At 45.5% G+C, this 21,857-nt stretch overlaps 2 protein-coding genes across 10 annotated transcripts in view; both read right to left on the bottom strand.

Annotated features, from left to right (window-relative positions):
• Window positions 1-390: 390 nt before the first annotated feature.
• tspan9b (tetraspanin 9b) lies at window positions 391-16,110 on the bottom strand. The gene is made up of 8 exons (XM_027021285.2): window positions 15,857-16,110; window positions 5,586-5,665; window positions 2,898-3,089; window positions 2,638-2,712; window positions 2,446-2,547; window positions 1,468-1,599; window positions 1,250-1,333; window positions 391-1,054 (listed from the first exon to the last, which is right to left on the bottom strand). Exons 2-8 carry the CDS (start codon window positions 5,646-5,648, stop codon window positions 983-985), a joined length of 720 nt encoding a protein of 239 aa, XP_026877086.2. The 5' UTR covers window positions 5,649-5,665; window positions 15,857-16,110; the 3' UTR covers window positions 391-982.
• Window positions 16,111-16,504: 394 nt separating this feature from the next.
• The window catches only part of mical3b (microtubule associated monooxygenase, calponin and LIM domain containing 3b), a 20,936-nt gene continuing 15,583 nt past the window's right edge, over window positions 16,505-21,857 (bottom strand). For 4 of the 9 annotated variants that reach the window (XM_035528287.1, XM_035528291.1, XM_035528288.1 and 1 more), the window contains 9 exons: window positions 21,417-21,857; window positions 21,229-21,308; window positions 20,266-20,373; window positions 20,028-20,121; window positions 19,752-19,802; window positions 19,224-19,289; window positions 18,374-18,473; window positions 18,069-18,142; window positions 16,505-17,608 (listed from right to left, as the gene is read on the bottom strand). The exon at window positions 21,417-21,857 is cut by the window's right edge and continues 957 nt beyond it. In XM_035528287.1, coding sequence (XP_035384180.1) covers window positions 17,424-17,608; window positions 18,069-18,142; window positions 18,374-18,473; window positions 19,224-19,289; window positions 19,752-19,802; window positions 20,028-20,121; window positions 20,266-20,373; window positions 21,229-21,308; window positions 21,417-21,857 — 1,199 coding nt within the window. In that variant the 3' untranslated portion in view covers window positions 16,505-17,423. The remainder of the gene's footprint in view (window positions 17,609-18,068; window positions 18,143-18,373; window positions 18,474-19,223; window positions 19,290-19,751; window positions 19,803-20,027; window positions 20,122-20,265; window positions 20,374-21,228; window positions 21,309-21,416) is intronic. The other 5 variants (XM_035528290.1, XM_035528295.1, XM_035528293.1 and 2 more) reach the window with 3 other exon arrangements.

Raw genomic sequence — 21,857 nt, 5'->3', positions numbered from 1 at the left:
CCACCTATTGACGATGTTTGCCTTGCATGACGGAAGAAAGCGTCCCAGCTCAGAGGCAAATGGCAGAGTTGAAACTGCCAGCAAAAAAAAGCAAACCGATCGTTGTGGTCCAGTGGGAGGCCTTTAGCTTACAGGGTATTGGATACTGGCTCGAAGATTAAGATTATACCAGCAACTTCAAACATACCAAGAATAGTTAGAAATCAATGAGTAGTCTACATATGAATGTGTTTATAGTTTATGAAGAGATAAGACTGTTTGAAATGTGTGAGAGAGCGAGCGCGAGCACTGAAGTGCACCACTGATAAAAAGGTCCAAGGTGAAAGGACTGTCATCCCAGGCAGAAAACATGTCTTGCACTCTTCACATACACTCTGACAGACACAATACTCATGATCAACAGCACTATATTCATCTTATGGGATACACATATACAGTGAGCTTGTGAAGGCAGGAAGCCATGTGTATAACATGCTTTTACTGCAAATATGCATCTTGTACAGTGAGTCGTGGTGGGGGAAGACAAGATTGAGAGAGAAAATGAAAGTGTGTATTTGGTCCATTTTTGTACAAAGGACAGGCTCCTGCATCTAGTAGGGTGGTGTGTCCTGGCTGGTGAATATTTTCAGAGTTCAAGGGAATACTTAAAAAAAAAAAAACAACAACCAAAAAACAGAAAAACAGGTTGTGTCCTCCTGTGAGCAGAGTCATTTTTCTTCTTTAAAATACCTTTCATTCAGGTCTTCTTCCTCTGTGCAGACCTCAAAGGCTGTTTCCAGATTGGAACAGATCTTTAGCAATTTTGTGAAGACAGGCTTTCAAAATACAGTATAAAATAATTGTCTGGCCATCAAAAACAAGTACTGTGCAGTTCCTCATAATGCGCAATATCCAGGAATGGAAAAAAACAGGAAGTAGAACAGCATAACTGCACTCTGGGAGTTGGAAGTTTTCTACAAAGATAACACCTTAGGCGGCTCTTCTAAGCATCATATTTCTTCCCTGACCTGTGGATCTGCTGGTACAGGGTCATGGAGAATGCCATGCCAAGGAGCTGCAAGGGACAGGAAATGACATCAGTACTGACCTTGTACAGGAGAGAACCTTTATGACATCAATGAATGTGACTCAGTATGAGCAAATCTGAACAGATTGGGGAACGCGTACTCTCAGTGACTATCAACAACGCATCCACATATGAGTGTATCTACATATCATTACCACACGTACGTGTGTGTGTATAACATACCTGTATAACAAGGACACACATAGCAATAGTGCCTAAGAGGTGTTTGTTATCGTCTAGCCAGTCCACAACCTTTTCATAGCAACCCTAGGGGTCAAAGCACCCGTATCAGCACAAAGCCATAATCAGGCCCCCAGAAAAGTGGGTGTAGTTCATGAGCACAGCCGCCACCTCCACCCAGATCCCCTCCTGCTCTGGGAGCCACTCGCCCACATACTCACCCGGGACCAGAAGACGCTGCTGGCATTGCGACCACACTCACTATAATGCTCCTGACAGCATCGGTCTGGCACCGTCTTCTCCGGCAGGGCATCGTGCCAGTCTGTATGCCCAGTCACACCACAACATTGCCACTAGAGAGATTGGGAAAGAGGAAGAGTGAGAGAGGAGAGGGAGAGACAGAAGGAGAGAGGGAGGGAGAGACAGAGAGGCAGACAGGGAAGGAGAGAGGGAAAGAGACAGATAGAGAAAGATTATGGCTTCATTCAACATTTATGGGAACACTTCTAAACAGCAGTTATAGGCCTGCAAAGGAGAAAATCTCTGCAAGGATTCTACCAATCGAATGTTATTGATTTCGCACTGAAACGGAGAGAGTGGGGCCAAGAGAAATAATGTCCTTTTCTGTATATTGAAACGTCTCTTCACACAAGCGCAATAACACCAACGCTGAATTATTATTTATACAATTATTCCTCCGTAATCCCCCCTGGGTTACTGAAACCACAGATAGCAGCATACACTATATGTACACAATACATACATAGCTATAATAAAGTTTAATTTAGAAATTAGGCACAATATGACAACAATCATTATAAAATAGCACAAATATAACAATATACTGTCTCTCAAATATTTATTGTACTGTATGTAGCATATACAGCGTGGCCACACTGGACAAAGGGATGATTGACAACCTGGGCTGGACGATGCGAGATTTCATCATGCAACTCAAATTGGCATGTTTATTGTATATCTAATTTTCTATCTAATATTTTCCAGCCCAAGTCATTCTGCTGTAGAGTGAAATGTCCAGTTTCTAAAACAGTTTCCCTCAGATCCATGAATTACATTTACTCTGACTTTACAGACTGATGGATGAGACCATACACGCACACACACCAAGACACACATGTAGGTGTCCACCTTCCTAGTCTGAAATACTCTGACTGGCACACAAGCACACAAACACACACCTCAGCCTGTATGATGTTCCATGCATTGCGCAGTCCAACGTTGTTATCTGTGTTGTACAGTCGCAGACCCTCTTTAAGATCCTGCTGTGCGTTCACACTCACCTGCAAGACAGCGATTACACTTAGATTCCACTTCCTGCGTGTGGAAAGCACATGGTACACGGTGTGCGCACTGACTGTGTGGTGCTTTACCTTGTCTGTATACAAAAAGAAAAGAATGAGCAGAATCAACTCTGCCAGGAGAATTACCAACAGCACGATGAAGAACTAGTGAAAAAGGAAACCAAAAAGATGGAATCATGCTTAGAAAAAAAGACGCTTACACAAAATATTCTACACTCAGGTACCGCCATCAAATATGTCACGTATGAATTAGATTTCTTCATAATCTATGCAGAGCAGCCTCGTGACAAAAACAAACTGCACTGTGGGAGTTGTAGGCCACCACTCACACTCAGCAACAGACACTTGTTCTCCTTGATGGCTCCCATGCAGCCCAGGAAGCCCGTCACCATGACGATGAAGCCCAGGATGATGACCAGATTGGCGGCAGAGAGGGAGGGGAAGGAGGGCGAGAAGGTGGCAAAACTCCCCTGCGACACGGAGAGCCAAATCCCCACGCCTAGCAACCCACAGCCCGACAGCTAGAGTGGACAAGAGACACAGAGATAGAACGGGAGGAGGGAGAGCTGCATAATTAACTCAATTATAATTCCACTACGACATAAACCAGAAGAACATGACTGGTCATGGTTGATGTAGGGCAGATGTTATGGCAGAGTAAAGCTCCCAATGATCTGCAAAGCCCACTTCCCGATCTGGGCGCCTGTTCCATGCTGTGATTTATGAACTGTAATGTGTGTGTGGTGTGTGTGTGTGTGTACTTTGCAAACTTCCAGATATAGAACGATATTGTGTTGTCTCCCTGACAAAGTTATATAAATACTAATGAAATGTCAAGAAAACCGTGTGTAGGTTATAATGGAATAAATGCATTTAAGCATTTTTTTCAGAAATCACATTTGAGTAATTTAATGCAAATGAAATGCAGACACTCAAATGCACTTAAATTCGTATCAAACCAGGCCAAATGAAACACATTTTAAACAAGTTTAAAAAAAATGTGTCACATTACAGATGAACAGAATTCCATTTGAAAAATAATATATATATATATATATATATATTCTTCATGTAGGAATATATATCACTTGGAAATGTCATTTCTATATGAAGAAATGTCACTCGACAGAGATCCATTGAAGAGCCACAAGTGGGCAAGGGGCTGGCTGTCTCTCTGACGGGGGCTGGCTGGCTGTCTCTCTGGCTGTCTCTCTGACGGGAGCTAGCTGGCTGGCTGTCTCTCTGGCTGTCTCTCTGACGGGAGCTAGCTGGTTGGCTGTCTCTCTGGCTGTCTCTCTGACGGGAGCTGGCTGGCTGTCTCTCTGACGGGAGCTGGCTGGCTGTCTCTCTGGCTGTCTCTCTGACGGGAGCTGGCTGGCTGTCTCTCTGGCTGTCTCTCTGACGGGAGCTGGCTGGCTGTCTCTCTGGCTGTCTCTCTGACGGGAGCTGGCTGGCTGTCTCTCTGGCTGTCTCTCTGACGGGAGCTGGCTGGCTAGTGAAAACTGTGACCTCTGTTCATATACATTGCTGGCAGTCTGATCTCAGTGGAGACTGAAAATGAGCCCCAGCCACACCTTGAGGGTGGCGAGTGCCCGATGAGTCTGGCTGTCGAATAACAATGAAAATGAAAATTCCATTTTGTAGGTTTTTTTTCCCTTCGGGAGACCGTGTGGAAGAGCAAGGGAAGTACAAGAAAAGACCTTGCCCAGGAAAAAGCGCATGGCAGAGTGAACGTAACGTCAGAGTGTCTGTCTGCGGTGGCAAACACTATTAGACTGCTTTAGCTCAGTTTAGTATTCTGTCAGCATAATCAGTGCTTACAAACACACACACACACACAGAGTCGGCTGAATATATTGTGCAGGTCTTTGGAAAAGTAGGCTAATGTGTATTCTCCACAAACTCACAAATTACTAGTGACTATGGATGGCTTTTCTTTTAAAATGCATTTCCTTTTATTTCACACCCATACACCCACACCCACAAGCGCGCAGACAGACACAGACATATGTATGTATGAATCGATCACAGCGAAGGGAGAAGAGAGAAGAGAATTCTCTAAATTCAGCCTGTGGTTTAATAAATAACAATTAAGAGGCAGAGAGATCACACAGAGAAAGATGTTTCAGCACTCAGTACCTGTGATTTGGCACTCAGTACCTGTGATTTGGCACTCAGTACCTGTGATTATATGCACAACACCACTACCACTTATTTTCTAAGAACTGACTCCTCCAGCCTGAATCATGCTGTGTGTGTGAGAGAGAGATATGTGTGTGAGTGTGTGCGTGTGTGATATGCGTGTGTATCCATGTTCAGTAAATGGCAGCATGTGTGGAGCAGAGGTCTGGCCACTGCTTTATGACTGATAAATTAAGGAGTGAGCAGAGGCACCTCCTGTTCAACACATGAAATCTGATCTCTGGGTTGTTGAGATGCACTCACTCATTCACTCAAAAATACTGACACATTCACTCACACAGACATGACATTACATAAGATTAACAATCCTGAAGCTGACCGAAGAAAAGTAAATCTCCTAGCTACTTTATATATTCAACTACACCCTCACACTGTCCTTCTGTGTGTGTGTGTGTGTGTGTGTTGGTGAGAGAGAGAGAGCAAGCGAGCATTTTGTGCTCAGGTTGCGGAGAATCTGACCAAAGTTTTCCTCTGGTTCAGTTCAGCCATAAACAAACACCCTTCATAAACAGAAAAAGACCGGCGTGGCTCAAACAGATGCTCTCTTACTCCGGCTGAACCCAAGGTTCTCCGCTCATCCTACCAACACTCCCTGACTCTCCAACACTGGTGCAGACCAATTATTGAACTGCAAAATATTAATACTGCAGAATCTCCCCAATCCAACCTCTAATCAGTAAGGTAATCCTTACTGTAACCCTTATTAAAACCTTACTGACAAGAAAGGCAGAGCGCTTCCTCACATGAACATAATCTGCATGTCCTGCCAAATGAATGGATCTCACACACACACACACACAGTGGGAGCTACTCACCCAGAAGAGCAGGTTGAAGAGGAACATCATGTATTTCACACAGCACAGACAGCCCCGTGCCATCCTCAGTCTCTCCAGTTCTAGCAGGAACACAAAGGACAAGTCCAGGTAAAACACCAGGAACCGGCCGCCGCCTGACACGCTCCGCGGCCCTGGCTTCTCGCGCCCCTCAGAGGCCGCTCTGCTCTGGTCCTTTGGCACTCTGCGGCCGGAGAAGGCGCCCATGGCTAGCCGTCGGCCCCGGCGAGCGGCCCGGGAAAACTCCAGCTCGGTGCTGTCCAGGGAGGGGCTCCGCGCGGCGCCCACCTCCAGGCTGGCGTCGCGCTGCTCCATCTTCAGAGGCGGAGCCCGCGCAGGACGTGGTTCGAACCCTCGTGCGCACACGTCTTCACATGCGCCGACGTTTCTCCAAACGTCATTACCAGTAAACAGGTGGGGGCAGCCCTCTCAGGGTTTTGCTTCCCGTCATTACACGCACTCGCGAAAGCAGGACGGCCAGCAGGGCTTCCGAGCGCAAACGCGTCGCGCAAACGCCCCCCGGGCTGCTCTGGGGGGTATCCTGGGGGAGCAGTAACCCTTCCGTGGCAGCAGCTCAGGTGGACGTGTCATTTCTTGTGCAGACAAGGGGACGTGCGTCCCCCCCCACCGCTGGGTGTAGAGGACTCCCTCATGCTGCTCACTGACTCAGCACTCTCCTCTCCACTCCGCTGTCTCTCTCTCTTCCGCGGCAATCTTCACTCTGCTATTATTAGTGGTCTGTTCTCCCCATCCCAACTAATGCGCCATCTCCACCTCGCACTCTAGATATGCATGTTCCCCTCTCTCTCTCTCTCTCTCTCTCTCTCTCTCTCTCTCTCTCTCTCTCTCTCTCTCTCTCTCTCTCTCTCTCTCTCTCTCTCTCTCTCTCTCTCTCTCTCTCTCTCTCTCTCTCTCTCTCTCTCTCTCTCTCTCTCTCTCCCCCTCCCCCTCCTCCTTGGACTCCTGTGGGTCAACCAACATGACAACGTGAACTGCTGGAGTTGGTCCCCCCCCCAGACACTTTACAGAAGGTGTGTCGTTTTTTTTTTAACAGGCTTAATGCCTCTATGCCATATGTGTGAGTGTACAAATGTGTCAGTGTGTTTAAAGAGGAAGACAGACAAAAGATGGAGAGAGCACATTAACAGGACATGGGGGAAATGCAGACTAATAATAATAACAAAAACAACAATAAATAATATTATTATTATTAACAACAACAACTACAGCAATAATAATAATAATAATAATAATAATAAGTAAGTAATAACCACAGTGTAGAACATGAGACAAGAGCAGGTCTGTATTTTTATTTGTGTGTGTGTGTGTGAGAGTGAGAGAGTGTGAGTGAGTGAGAGAGAGATTATAACTGACCGTGTCACTCAGTCAGACACCAACTGTGATGACAGATCGGGATAGCATGCTTCACATTATGTGTTCCAGTAAATTCTTTCCTGCCATAACCCATCTCTATACACACACACACACACACGCACGCAGTGGACACCATCCCACACGACTGCACACATCCCCATACAGACTGACAGATACATAGAGAGAGATGGAAAGATAAGGTGTGTAGTTTTTTTAAACAGGCTTAATTTCTATGCCGTGTGTGTGTGTGAGTACTCACACTGACACGTGTATAAAGAGGAAGACAGACAAAAGATGGAGAGAGAGCACATTAACAGGACATGGGGGAAATGCAGACTACTACTACTACTACTGCTGCTACTGCTAACAACAACAATAATAACCACATTGTAGAGCATGAAAAGAGAGCAGGTCTGTATTTGTCTCTGTGTGTGAGAGAGAGAGAGAGAGAGAGAGAGAGAGAGACTAAGACAGAGAGAGTGAAAGAGGATGAGAGTGAGCCAGAGGCTTTGGGGAAGTCACGCAGGCAAAGGGGAGGTAGGGGTACGAGATCAGAAACGTAAAAAAAAAAGAATACAAATGCTGAAATGGGCCTCCACCTGCCTCTCGTGGTGTTTTGTACACCACTGGAGGGAGTGTCAAAAGAAAGAGAGCTAGACAGAGTGTGTGTGTGTGTGTGTGTGTGTGTGTGTGTGTGAGAGAGTGAGAGAGAGAGAGAGAGTTTGACCACTAGTGAAGATGACTGCTGACCTCTAAAAGTGTGTTGCTATGGCAATGAGTCATGATCATGTGCGAGTCCTCCGTTTTTTGTTTTACAAAACTGATATGCAGCAATGAGGACAGAAAAAAAGTCCAAGACACACACGCACACACGCCAAAATCTTACAAATGTACAATGCTGCCAAATGTGAATTTGTCTTTTAAAGTTAATTTAAGTTAAAACACTTTCCACTGTTTACATAATGCCATAGGTTCAGTCTATAGCCAATAATTTGAAGTGTTGCTTTCAAAATCCTTCCAAATATAAGGACAATGAACACTGTTAAATCATTACAATGGTTCAAAAATACTGGGGTGACTGCAGGAAGTCTAGTGTAGTCTAGTGTAGCGTAGTGCAGTGTAATGCAGTGTAGTCTAGTGTAGCGTAGTCTAGTGTAGCACAGCAGAGTCTAGTGTAGTGTAGTGCAGTGTAATGCAGTGCAGTCTAGTGTAGTGTAGTGCAGTATAATGCAGTGTAGTCTAGTGTAGCGTAGTCTAGTGTAGCACAGCAGAGTCTAGTGTAGTGTAGTGCAGTGTAATGCAGTGTAGTCTAGTGTAGTGTAGTGCAGTATAATGCAGTGTAGTCTAGTGTAGCGTAATCTAGTGTAGCGCAGCAGAGTCAAGTGTAGTGGTGCAGTGGAGTCTAGTGCAGTGGAGTCTAGTCTAGTAAAATTACATAAATACAACCTCAGCTGAACACCACCACACAACAGATTCCACCAAGCCAATATTAGTATATTTGAGCCAGGTGTGAAACACCCCCCACCCCCACCCCCCCCCCCCCAAGTACACACCATGAATCAATAATGAAGTAATCCTTTTCTGTATGACTTTATGATTTTCTGTATCAGTCTCTCACATCATCCTAGAGGAATTCTTGCCCACTCTTCTGACAGGCAGAAACAATTGCTTCTCTAAGATCAATGCTGATGTCTTTCCTCCTTGGCACTGTGTACACACACACACACACACACACACACACACACACACACACACACACACACACACACACACACACACCCTTCTTAGCTCCTGCAGAAGCAGTACAGATGTGAATAATTCATCACACATCGCTTCTGCATTTTGCCCTAGTTTTTGCTATGGTGTAATCAATAATAATCTGGTCATGCGTTGCTATTCGTCTGAGGTTGTTTTAACCTAATTAGAAGACCTGAAAAGGATCAGATGATTTTTTTTTACAATTATGTCCTGTGTACTTTGTACATTGTTTTTCACATGACTGTACGTATGGACCTTTAGTCCTTCCCACTTTCCAAACCTTGAAATATATGCGGTATTCCACAAAAATGTGCTAATGCTGAAGTGGGTGTATGCATGCCCTGACAAGCACCTAACCATCCTGGAAACAGAGGTTGTGCAGTCCTTTAATTTTGTGTGTGTGTGTGTGTGTGTGTGTGAGAGAGAGTGAGAGAGAGAGAGCGCGAGCTGACTCAGTGTCCCAGCTATAGTCTCTAAAGTGTATTTTGTTGGAACTCAGGGCAACAATACACATCAGCCTATTTCAGGGCCAACAGAGAAGCACCTTCAATTTACCATAACTGAGACAGAGACAGACACACACACACACGCACCCAAAAGCAGTGATGTGCAGCCTTTGTGTGTGTGTGTGTGTGTGTGTGTACTATAGTCATAGCCAAGAGTTTTGAGACTAGCACAAATTTTGGTTTTCACAAAGTTTGCTGCTTCAGTTTTTATGGTGGCAATTTGCATTAACTCTAGATTGTGAAGAGTGATCAGATGAATTGCAATTAAATGCAAAGTCATTCCTTGCCATGAAAATTATCACAAAAATGACTGCATTCCAGCCACTGTATTCCAGCCTTGCCATAAAATGGTCTGCTAACATCATTTCAGTGATCTTGTTAGCTCAGGAGAAGGTGTTAATGAGGACAGGCAGCTGATATCACTATCATGCTAATTAGAAGAACAGACTGGATGCTTTAAAAGGGTGACAGTTCTTGAAGTTTTCTTCTGTTAACCATGATTACCTCAAAGGAAACACATGCAATCATCATCATCATCATCATCATCATTGCATTGCATCAAAAGGGCTTCATAGGCAAGGACATTGCTGCTTGTAAGACATCACCTAAATCAACCATTTATCGAATCATCAAGAACTGCAAGGAGAAGGCTTCAGGGCGCCCAAGAAAGTCAAGCAAGCGCCAGAACCATCTCCTAAAGAGGATGCAGGTATGGGATCGGGTCACCACCAGTGCAGAGCTTGCTCAGGAATGGCAGAAGGCAGGTGTGAGTGCATCTGCACTCAGAGTGAGGCGAAGACTTTTGGAGGATGGTTTGGTGTCAAGAAGGGCAGCAAAGAAGCCACTTCTCTCCAAGAAAAACATCGAGGACAGACTGACATTCTGCAGGAAGTGTAGGGATTGGACTGCAGAGGACCGGGGTAGTTATTTTCTCTGATGAAGCCCCCTTCAGACTGTTTGGGACACCTAGACAAATTATTGTCGGAGAAGGAAAGGTGAGCGCCATCATGAGTCCCGTGTCATGCCAACAGTGAGGCATCTTGAGATCATTCATGTGTGGGGTCGCTTCTCATCCAAAGGGGTGGGCTTGCTCAAAATTCTGCCTAAATTTTGCCTAAGAACACTGCCATGAATAAGGAATGGTATCAAAACATCCTCCAACAGCAACTTCTCCCAACGTTCCAGGAACTATTTGGTGATGAACAATGCTTGTTTCCGGCATGATGAAGCACCATGTCACAAGGCAAAAGTGATAACCAAATGGCTCTGTGAACAAAACATGGAAATTTTGGATCCATGGCCAGGAAACACCCCAGATCTCAATCCCATCAAGAACCTGTGGTCAATCCTCAAAGAGAGAGACTGGACAAAAACACAAAAACTGACCAACTCCAAGCACTGATTAGGCAAGAATGGGTTGCCATCAGTCAAGACTTTGCCCAGAAGCTGATGTCCAGCATGCCGAGGTGAACTGCAGAAGTCTTAAAGGAGGGTCAACACTGTAAATAAAGTCTTTGCTTAAACTGGATGCATGTGTCAATAAAAGGTTGACTTATGAAATGCTTATAATTGTACTTCACTATACCACATTAATATCTGACAAAAGGATCTTAAACTTTGTCTCAAAACCTTTGGCCATGACTATAGGTTTATGAGAATTATGAAGGCCTGGGCCCAAGAACAACATCAGCAGCCTGTTGAAATGCCTGGAGAACACCATCCGTGTGTGTGTGCGCGCCTGTTAAAATAATAACGTCTAGCCTGGAACAACTTGTTTCCAAAAAACTGACTCTGATAACCTTACGCCAACTTTACACAGTCAGTGCAACGCAGAGCACACCACTGTGCTCATGTTTGAGGGGGACAGCGGACACCCAAATCTGCCACCTCCACACAATGAACATCTGTCTGCCACGCACAACGTGTTTTTTCATTTCTAACTTTTATAAAGGCCAAATCAGGAAGGGTTCACACACCCTCAGAAAGCTGCTTACTAAGATTCATTAGTCTAGCGGTTTTGCTATCAAACAATCCAAGTGTGGCAATCATAATAAGGGCTGTTCAGGGTGCAGGTCCTTTTCTGCGGGTGGGGGGGGGAACGACATACATTTTCAAGGATGTGGGCTGCACAATACAATTTCACTCCAATCTTCCATTTGTGTTTCGTGGAACAATCATAACATTTGGTTCACCAAATTTACATTTGACTATTTTGGCAGACACTCTTATCCAGAGTGGCTTACCAAATGACACCAAATCTTGAGTAAACATCATTCCATCAGAAACACGCCCTTAGCATCTTCGCTTTGATTGTATGGCAGTATTGAAGTTTGCAATACTGACCTGCTTTTTGGAGCTTCAGCAACAGTACGTCTCAAGACCAGAAATTAAAGATAGCAATTAACACGCTCAGAGCCCCAAATACTGTATCGGAACATCCAGAGAGTGGTATAGAACGCTACAGCAGGTCCAAGTCTGTCCTACCTTCACCTGTCCTTTATTCAGGATGAGGGTTCCCCGAAGATCATAGCCCCCTCAAATCCACACCACCCTCCAACAATCCACTACCTCACCTGCTCCTCACAGGAGTTGTCAGGTGAGCACCTCCCATCTTTGGCGCTTCGCTGACTTGCAAGTTGGGGAGATTTCAGGGTGGCATTGAAAAAGCTGCAAATGTGGTGTTACAGTTACATGAAGATTGATCTGATTTTCTGGTGCCAATACATTATGCCTGCTAGCTAATTCCTATTTAACCAGCTCTGCACATTGCCCGTCAACTCCCACACACGCACCCCTCTCTCATCACTAATTCATGGATTTCCAAGCACCCCACAAATGCTCCTGGGCACAGCGGGTTCTCCACGTCGGAGCCAGACAGCACGCATCCATCAGGGACTGCACGCTGGGGGCTTTATGTAACAGCAGGGGAACTGGAGGAGCGGTTCAGCCGTGCTCACTGTGACCCACGCCAACCAGGGCAGAAGTAGCCCTCTCTGCTCAGAGCGAGGCCGCCTGAGTGGGAGGCCTGGGAAGTTACTTTCAAAGTGTACCGCAACAGCCTGGATTCTCTGACTGAAGCAGTAATCAGTAATAGGAGCAAATGGCTATACACAGCCTCAGAAACACTCTGTCTTTAGTCACTGTTGAAGTCTTGCCCGTGGCCTCACGTCTTAGACAGCTCAGGTGTCCGGATCCTATGTGTTTTGTTTTGTTTTTAATGTTGTTTTGTTCCAGGTTCCACTTTGCAACGCAAGTGATGTGCCACAAAAAAAATAAAAAATCCTTTTTAATCCTACAAAATCCAAAAGTAAATCTCTCAGTAATTTTATTTTTCAAAAGAATCTGCAAATGACTATTTCCTTGTCAATGTAATAAGTAACATTAAAAGCAACCCCACTAATTACTCATACCGCCCTTTGTCAGAATGACAGGAAAGGAAGGAGCAGTTTCCTTTCGACAGAGACATCAACTGCGCGCATTTGTGTGAGCTGAGAAGAAAGCCTGCCATTAAACACACATGGAGTTTCTAACCACCGGAAGGCACTCTCTTGGGCATTTAGTACTTACATTAGTCATGTGCTTATATAACACTGAAGAGTACAGTGTTGGTACATGTCACCCATCAGAATAAAAGGGAACGCGTACAGACTTACAAGAAGCAAATCAATACCCCACAAATTCTGCCGAAGGGAAGGAAAATGTATGAGTTGCAAGAACCAAAATAATCTGCAACACAAAGTTTCTACACTAGCAGAATAATAATCCATTTATTTTTATCCATGTAATAAACAACAATAATAATCTGGTTGTTGTGAGATGGAACTGTTCAAAGATTATCATCATACTCTAAGGCCTTGACCAGATACCGTGTGCACAATTATTAGGCAAGTTGTATTTCTGAGGGTTAATTTTATTATTGAACAACTACAGTGCTCTTGGACAACCCAAAATGTTAATAAACAATCTTAATACTTAGGAAATTGAAAATGGTCAAATTTCTTAGGAGAATATCAATGTGTGCATAATTATTGTGCAACTAAATGAAAATCGGAAATTTTCCATCTCACTTGTTTATTTTCATCTGTTAAAGTGAGAATAATAAACAACTCAAAATGTACAAATAAACATTTCTGACATTTCACCAAAAAAATAAATAAATAAATCAGTGATCAATATAGCTACCCTTCTTCTCAGTAACAGTCATAAGCCTTCCATTCATGGAGTCTGTCAGTTTCTTAATCTGTTGAAGACCAACTTTGTGCAGCAGCAACCACAGATGCTGTTCAGAGAGCTGTGCTGTTTTCCTTCACCGTCAATCTCCCATTTAAGAAGGGCCCACAAGTTCTCAATAGGGTGTAGGTCAGGTGAGGAAGGGGGCCGTGTCATTATTCTTTCATCTTTAAGGCCTCTACTGGCAAGCCACACAGTGGAGTACTTTGTGTGCATGTGATGGAGCATTGTCCTGCATAAAAATCATGGTATTCTTGAAAGATGCAGACTTTTTCCTGTACCACTGCTTGTCTTCTAGGTTTGGGAGTTGATTTTGTGTTCCTCTTCAACCCTAAAAGGTCCATCTAGCTCCTCTTTAATAATAGCAGCCCATAGCAGTACCCCACAACCACCTCGCTGGTGTCTGAGATGAAGTGGAGCTCTGTGCTCGTTACTGATCCACGGGCCCATCCATCTGGTCCGTCAAGAGTTCCTGTCGTCTCATCAGTACATAAAACCGTTGAAAAATCTGTCCAATTCTTCTTGGCCAATGTCTTGATGTTTCACCTTATGTGTCTTATGTGTCAGTGGTGGTGGGGTTTCAGCCCTCCTTACCTTAGCCATGTCTCTGAGTACTGAACACCTTGTACTTCTGGGCACTACAGGTTGGTTGCAGTTCTGGAATATGACAGCACTAGAGGATAATGGGTTCCTGGTCGCTTCACGTTTGATTCTTCTCAAATCCTTGGCAGATCATTTTCATCTTTTTTTCTCAACATGTTTCTTGCAACCCTGTTGACTATTTGCAACAAAACGTCTGTTGGTTCTGTGATTACACCCCAATATCTCAGCAATTTTTGTGGTTTTATTCATTTAGTTATTTTACAATTTTTTACTTGTAAAAGAGCGAGTTTAAATCTCTTTTTGGCCTGAGGAAAAGACGCTGCCTAATAATTATGCACACCTTGATATAGGGCGTTGATCTCCTTAGGCCACACCCTCCCTCATAATACAAATAACCATCACCTGATATGCTTAAACCCAATAAGAATTCAAGTTTATACAGCTTGGAGTTGGAAGATATGTATAAAAATGATGATATTGTAAAAATATTGCCTAATAACTGTGCACACAATGTAGTTAAAGTACAGTAATAGACCTACGTCATGCGGAGTTATACGAAATCAGAAACAAATGGCCCCTTAACCAGGTAATAGGACGTGACAAGAAAGCCCAATTATTAAAAAGTTATTAAGTGACTACATATATAAAATCAAAGAACTCTCCTCTGGCACCCTCTGCCCACCTCTTTGTCTATTTTAGGATACATTGATTACTACAATTTAAACACTGTTACGCAACGGATTGAAAATAGCATCTGTTTGCGCACCCGTCGCCCCCTGGTGTTAAGATGTGGTAGTTAGAAATTCTTAAAGTCCCAGAGACTTTCAATCATCAGCAAATTCAGTCAGCTATTATGCTTTTTGTGCGGCAAGAGTTCTCCTTCCGGATAAAGCCAAACTGCCTTTCTTACAGAGAGGCTTCTGAGAGAAAGAAGATTGGCACTTCACATACTCAAAGTAAAAGGTTGACCGTTTCTGTTTCTGAATCTAAACTCTTAAAAACGTGTTCAGGGACTAGCTGTGATTTCTAACTGCAAGAGCGTCGCATTTACACTATTGGGTTTGCACGTTATAACCAAGCTAAATTACTCCTATGCCCAAATCCAGAAAATGATCAAAGGCTGCACAGTTAAAGTGAACCTGTGGATCCTTGTGGTGGACTGGAGCAGAATACGCTAGCGTGTCGCTTTAAAGGGAGCCGAACAGATCGACGCGTTGTTGATTTTATGTAATGTAAGGGATTCTGTTACAATCTGGGCAGAAATCACTTATAAAAAGTGTCCTGAGTAAAACTGAACGCATGTTGTCCACTAATGCACTGCATCACTACGGACTCAGAGGCGAAACTAGAGTCAAAAACTCTCAGATACTTCAATTCCGCACATTCCTGCACGGAGTCTCATCAGCTTTCCTGGAACTGACCGCGTAATTGCGCCATAAACTACGTCAAAACTATCTTTTTTTCATTTTTATGTTGCCTTCGTTACACACACGGCACAATCGTTGATCGGAATATCCAGTTAATGTAATCAAACTGCGTTGAAAAACAGCAGACCTCGCCAGTTAATACATCAGCGATCCGGAACGCAGTGCCCGCTGGAGCCAAGGGATTCAAGAATAAAAAAAAAGTCTCCCTGTCGATGCACCAAACGCGCTAAAAGGTTTCTAACAGTATAATACTGCCTTTGCCAGTAATCTGAGTAACGCATAAACAAAAATAACACCAAAACAAAAATAACACCAAAACAAAGCCCAGCTCTCGTCTGTAGATAAGACTACTCACCTTGCTGTAGTCTTCCTAAAACACCGAGCGCCTGTCTCCCAACTTCGGACTCAAACGATAACTTCGCAAACTTCGCTGCGTTCGCACACTTTGTATGTTTTCGTCCTCACAAAACAAACTCCGCAGCGTCCAACATGCTCTCGCAAACAGCACAGCGAAGTCCAAAAACCAAACCTTCAAACCACCAACACTCGAAGCTTCTCCATCGCGAAGCCTTTTTTTTTTTTCCACGGACGAGAACGGAAATATTGGAAGGCAGGATAGATGCCAAGAGGCGTGGCTACAGGGGCGTGGCTACAGGGCGTGGCTACGGAGCCGTGGCTAAAGAGGCATGGCTACAGAAGAGTGGCTATCCAACAAAGCCGGGGCAGAGTCGCTGGAAATGGGGGTTTTGCGTCAGCGGGCGTTGTCCCCATCTTGTTCCGCTCCAACTTTGATAACGATCCCAAAACCACATTTAAAACACAGCGGCAGCTATATTTAGACTGGAATAGTGCGTGTCTGTGTGTATGTCCGCGAGAGAAGAGAGAATATTAAGACGAACATCTCAACATTGTTCAAATTAAAATACACATGCTGCGGCCCCTGGTGGCTGTCCCGAACACATTTCGTAACTCAACTCAATAATGTTTCACTCAGACTCAAGTGTAAATCACTGTAGTAATTTTAATTAGTCATTTTAAGTTATCATCAATTGTAATCACTGATTAAAAATTAATGATGAAACATTCCTCTGAAACAGTACTTGCTTAAATTAGGATTTAAAACCAGTTTTCAAATCCACATTACCTTATTGACAGTATGCTGACAGAGCAAAGCTAAACAAACCAAACCAGGTTTAAAAATATGTACACATTGGCATTCAGCATGTATTAGTTTCATTTAAAAACTTCAAAACCAGGCTCAGCCCCAAGTTCAGTCTAAACACACATTTCTGCACATGCACAATGCTTTTCAATCCCTTCCACACATCTCCTTTAAAGGTTAGTCAACAAAGATATTATCAGTTAGTATGGTTCAAGAACAGCCGCATTCATCATTTAATTTTCATAAAATAAATATAATAATCCTTTAATGTTTATATATGCATAGTAAGTCAGTTCCATTATCAGGGGGGTATTTGGTAGAAAGTGAACTGAGGGGCTTTGCTCCAGGTTTTTTTTTTTTTTTTTGAGCCTCAGATTACAGAGACAATGTTCCTTTTCTTGGCTGGTCTATCTCTGCACAGAGATTCATTATTTTTACACTGTGGTTGCCAAAGCCTTGGATACAGAATAGTTTAGACTACTTGTTTGGCCCAAGTCAAATATGGGACAGATTACTCAGATTAAAATGTGTGTGTGTGTGTGTGTGTGTGTGTGTGTGTGTGTGTGTGTGTGTGTGTGTGTGTTAATGCATCGCAGGTTAAGGAAACACTCTTAAAACCCCTGGGCTGTGTATGTGGGCCCAAGTCAAATATGGAGACAGATTACTCAGATTAAAACGTGTGTGTGTGTGTGTGTGTGTGTGTGTGTGTGCAGCACAGATTAAGCAAACACTCTTAAAAGCTCTGGGCTGTGTATGTGTGTTAGGTCCAGTACAGGCTGAAGCCCTTGGACAGCATGACTGCCTCGAGATCGCTGTCTTCCTCCCTCTCCTGTAGCCTCTGCTCCTCCAGCAGGGCCACCAGAGCATCCCGCTGCTCCACCACCTCCAGCATGGCACCCAGAATACGCCTCTCCTCTGCCAGCTCCTCCTCGCCCTTCAGATGGTCTGAGGGATCGGGCGGGGCAAGCGAGGGACCGAGAGAGAAGAAAACAAAGAGAGAAGGAGAGAGTGAGGGAGATGTAGCAGCCCTTTGTTGATGTGATGTGGCTGTAGTTGGGTGTAACTGTAGTCGGGTTTAGCTGTAGCTGGCTGTAGCTGTAGTTGGGTGTAACTGTAGTCGGGTTTAGCTGTAGCTGGCTGTAGCTGTAGTTGGGTGTAACTGTAGTCGGGTGTAACTGTAGCTGTAGCTGAGTGTAGTTGTAGCTGGGTGTAGCTGTAGCTGGCTGTAGGTGTAGCTGGGTGTAGGTGTAGCTGGGTGTAGCTGTAGCTGGCTGTAGCTGGGTGTAGGTGTAGCTGGCTGTAGGTGTAGCTGGGTGTAGGTGTAGCTGGGTGTAGCTGTAGCTGGGTGTAGGTGTAGCTGGGTGTAGCTGTAGCTGGGTGTAGCTGTAGCTGGGGGAGTACTGACCATCCACTGCCATGCGCTCTCTCAGCTGTTGCTGCAGTCGACTCTGCCTGTCCTCCAGCTCCAGCTCTTGCGCACTGCACACAGACCACACCAAACGATCCCAGAGCAATCAAATGTCACCACACAGCACAATGATCGCAGAGTGACCAAATGCCACACGTGTGTCGGAAAACCACTAGCACACATTATTTTGCGTCACAAGATCAAAACTTGCGCTAAAACCTGCCGTGGGAAAAACAGGACATGAATCGTACAAAAGGTTCAAATGCAATTACGGGCAGTGTAAAAACACAGACAGCACTCACAATATCATGAGCTCTGACTCGTAGCGCACCAGAGCATTCTTCTCCTGGACCAGTTTAAACCACTGCTGCATCAGGCTGGGGTCATCCTTCTTCCCCATCCCTGACAAGAGCATGAAGAGAGGGCCAGCTCAGAGCCACACACACACACACACACACACACACACACACACACACACACCAGGAGGCGGGGCACTAATGAACGAGAGAGACGAGGAGCACTTTCTGGGATGTGCTTCCACCACTGCACGGATGTGGTGGCATCCTCTCCACACACGAGACAGAGAAAGATGCACAGAACCACAGCAAGCATGCACACACACGCATGCACACACATGCACACACACGCACACACACACTGCACTTTGCTAGACGAAGGACCTGTATGTCAGGCTTGTCTCGGCCTCTTTTATGGGCTACGGACACGTGCAATCAGAGAGAGAGCGCGAGCGAGAGAGAGATGGAGAGGCAAGGCAGGAGACCGAGAGAGAAATTGAAAGCAAAAGAGTGAGACAGGGAGAGAACGTGAGACTAGAAGAGGGGTGGACGCACTTAGCTGGTGGAGCGGGGGCTCGTGCACTATGTAAAGGGAAAAGACTGTACAGACGAAGACAGAGTGGTCGTGCTCCAGGTCTTTGGCTCTAGCTGTGCACAGCCAAGGAGGAGGAGGAGGAGGAGGAGGAGGAGGAGGAGGAGCAGGGAGAGAGAAGGAGGAGAAGCGCATGTTTAAAAAAAGAGCGCGAGCAGTATGTCCACGGCAGCTCCAGTGGCTCCTTAAATACAAAACTGCACAAGTGCCCCAGGTGCCAGAGAGCAGTGGCACCAGGGGCCAAAGGGAACTGGGTTCAGTTACCTTCTGAGGAACAACACGGACAGAAGGAGACAGGTCTTCTACGGGGGGAACCGAGAAAAGGCTCAACTAACCACCCCAGAGAGAGAGAGAGAGAGAGAGAGAGAGAGAGAGAGAGAGAGAGAGAGGGAGAATTAAAAAAGAGAGAGGGAGAGGTGCTGACTGGCACTGAGAACAGTAGAAGGAAGTAGTAATGGAGAGCAGGAGTGAGCAGGAGGTGAAAGACGGGCAGGGAGGCTCAGAGGGACATCTCTGACTGAGGAGGTAGGGGCTCCTCAGCTATAAAAGCTATGCTTTTATTCAGACAGCGCCAAAACAGGCAGGACATTACAGGTGTGTGCAGAAGCAGGGCTGTAGTCTTACTGAGAGATGAAAGCCTCAAAGCTTGTTTAGTTCTACATTTACATTCACATTTCTGGCACTTAGCAGACGCTCTTATCCAGGGTGACTTACAAAAGTGCTTTTTCTTTGAGACAAGGACATGGGTTAGCTTGTTAGCATTGTTAGCCTGAAGAACACTAATCTACATACCACCCAAGTGGATGTCCACAAGATCAGAGGCGCTAGAGTCTTCCCAGTAATCTACAATGGGCACACACTGGTCAGGAGACAACTATCCAAGGAAAACACATGCCCCCCAATATACACACGCACAAAGGGCTATGGCCCATGTCCTCTGAGACAGTTTGCCTCTCTACAAAAGACATATAGTGGTGAAATCTGGTGTATTCGTAAAACACATTCACACAAAACAGTGTGAAAATCATCTTTCAAACGTTTCAAATTAGCACTAGACGTGGCTAGTACCGGCTTCTCCTCTGAGAGCCTTTTCCACAGCAATGCCTTTCTCCTCTAACTGCCTCTGCTTCGCCTCCACCTGCTCCAACTGACGCTGGATTATCTGCACACAAACATGAATTAAATGATCAAAAGAATGACGGCATACAAAACACACAAGGAATATTAAACAAGTTATGAAATCTTAAAATACACGCACGCACGCACGCACGCACGCGCACACACACACACACACACACACACACACCTGTGCGCGGTGCAGTCTCCTCAGCTCCTCCTGCTTGGCCTGCCTGCGTGCTGCCCTCTGCACCCGGCGGGTCAGTTTCTCATCCAGCTCCTCCTCACTTCCTGCTTTCTGAAAGAGTGGGGCACACAGGATTATAGTGGAGGGGTCGGGGACACTGCCAGGCACGAGGACTCTGGGGTCCCCACCTTGACTGGCTGATGAGACTTCCTACCGCAATTCTAACAGAGCCGAGAGACGGGATGAGTAATATCTGCTCAACCAATGGGATCAAAATGGGAAATGCAACGCCAAAGCATGGGGCTGTAAACAGACTTGAGTCGAAAGCAGGAAAGTGAATGACTCAGTTACATCAAAGTCCTGCCTCCTTCTCATACAACAGGTCACACCGCAAGAACACAACCTCTTAACACCAATTGCGTGCTCGCAGAAAAAAAAATGACAAGTTCAGAACATTCCCCTAAATAGCCACACATGACATCATCGGCACCCTCCTCTTCCTCTTGGATAGGTCCTTTACGAACATGTGACCTGACTCAGCTGAAAACGCGGCCACACAGCAGTTTGGCATTCGGAGAGTAATGACTTATCCAATTCCTCTCGCTCACTCCTCCAGAGTAATTAAAAAAGTTCATGGCCATGAAAAAATGACGGGGAATGTGTTTAACCGCTCCAAATCATCCCAAACGAAGCAAAAACAAATGTGAGGAGGGATTTGACATTAAGTTTGTCCATTACTCACCATAGGTTGTTAAGAATGATGTCAGATAAATATTGATGTGTCCCGTCACAGGGTTTTAGGAATACCTCTCTTCCTGCTACATGGATAAGATGTTACTCTCCACCAACGGTGCTGTGCGCCGTGTACAAGGAGGGGGAGTAACAAGGGAGGAAGGAAAGGACGGACAGAGGAAGTGAAATCGGGAAGGAAGGAAGGAAGGAAGGAAGGGAAGCTCTCGATCTTACCTGCATCCTGAGAGGACATCTCTCCGTGCAAGACACATCTGCCTCCTCCGAGAAGCTCAGGCTCCTCCTGAAGCCCAGGTCTGAAAAGGAGAGGACCTTCTCATTTACCGCCTTTACCCAACCCTCCACTCATACGTTCACCCATCCTTCCCTTCCTCTGCCCATCCTTTGTCTCGCTCTGTTTTTACCTGTTGTTCCACTGAGACCAGGCATTCTTCTGCTGCTCTCCAGGTTTCCACTGTCTGACGACGCGCTGGCCTGCGCCTCCACCTCCTTCCTCTTCTTCTCCCTCTTATATCCCGAGAAGACACTCCTCCAAAGGGACTTGTGTTTGCCGGCCTCCTGCTGCACCGCTCCGATCACGCTCCCACCCTTTTTGCTCTTCCGTGGCGAGAACAGCAAGCTCCGCCTCTTCTCCTTTTCCTCTGGCCCTGGCTGGACCTCAGCCCCGCCCTCTGGTGGCATCGCCCTGCCCTCCAGCATACTCTTATCGATCCCAGAAGGCTGTGGGGCGGGGCCGTGGGTTTCAGCAGGGAGGCCGGGTGTGCTGCTCACTGTGGCGATTCCTCTTGGCAGCTGAGCAGGTGTGGCAGGGGAGGGGAGCTCCTCATTAGCGTCGCCCGCACACA

This window comes from Electrophorus electricus, chromosome 7, assembly GCF_013358815.1.
Source record: "Electrophorus electricus isolate fEleEle1 chromosome 7, fEleEle1.pri, whole genome shotgun sequence".
Lineage (NCBI taxonomy): Eukaryota > Metazoa > Chordata > Actinopteri > Gymnotiformes > Gymnotidae > Electrophorus > Electrophorus electricus.
Note: the sequence above shows the minus strand (reverse complement) of the source record. Positions and strands in the feature narration are given on the sequence as shown.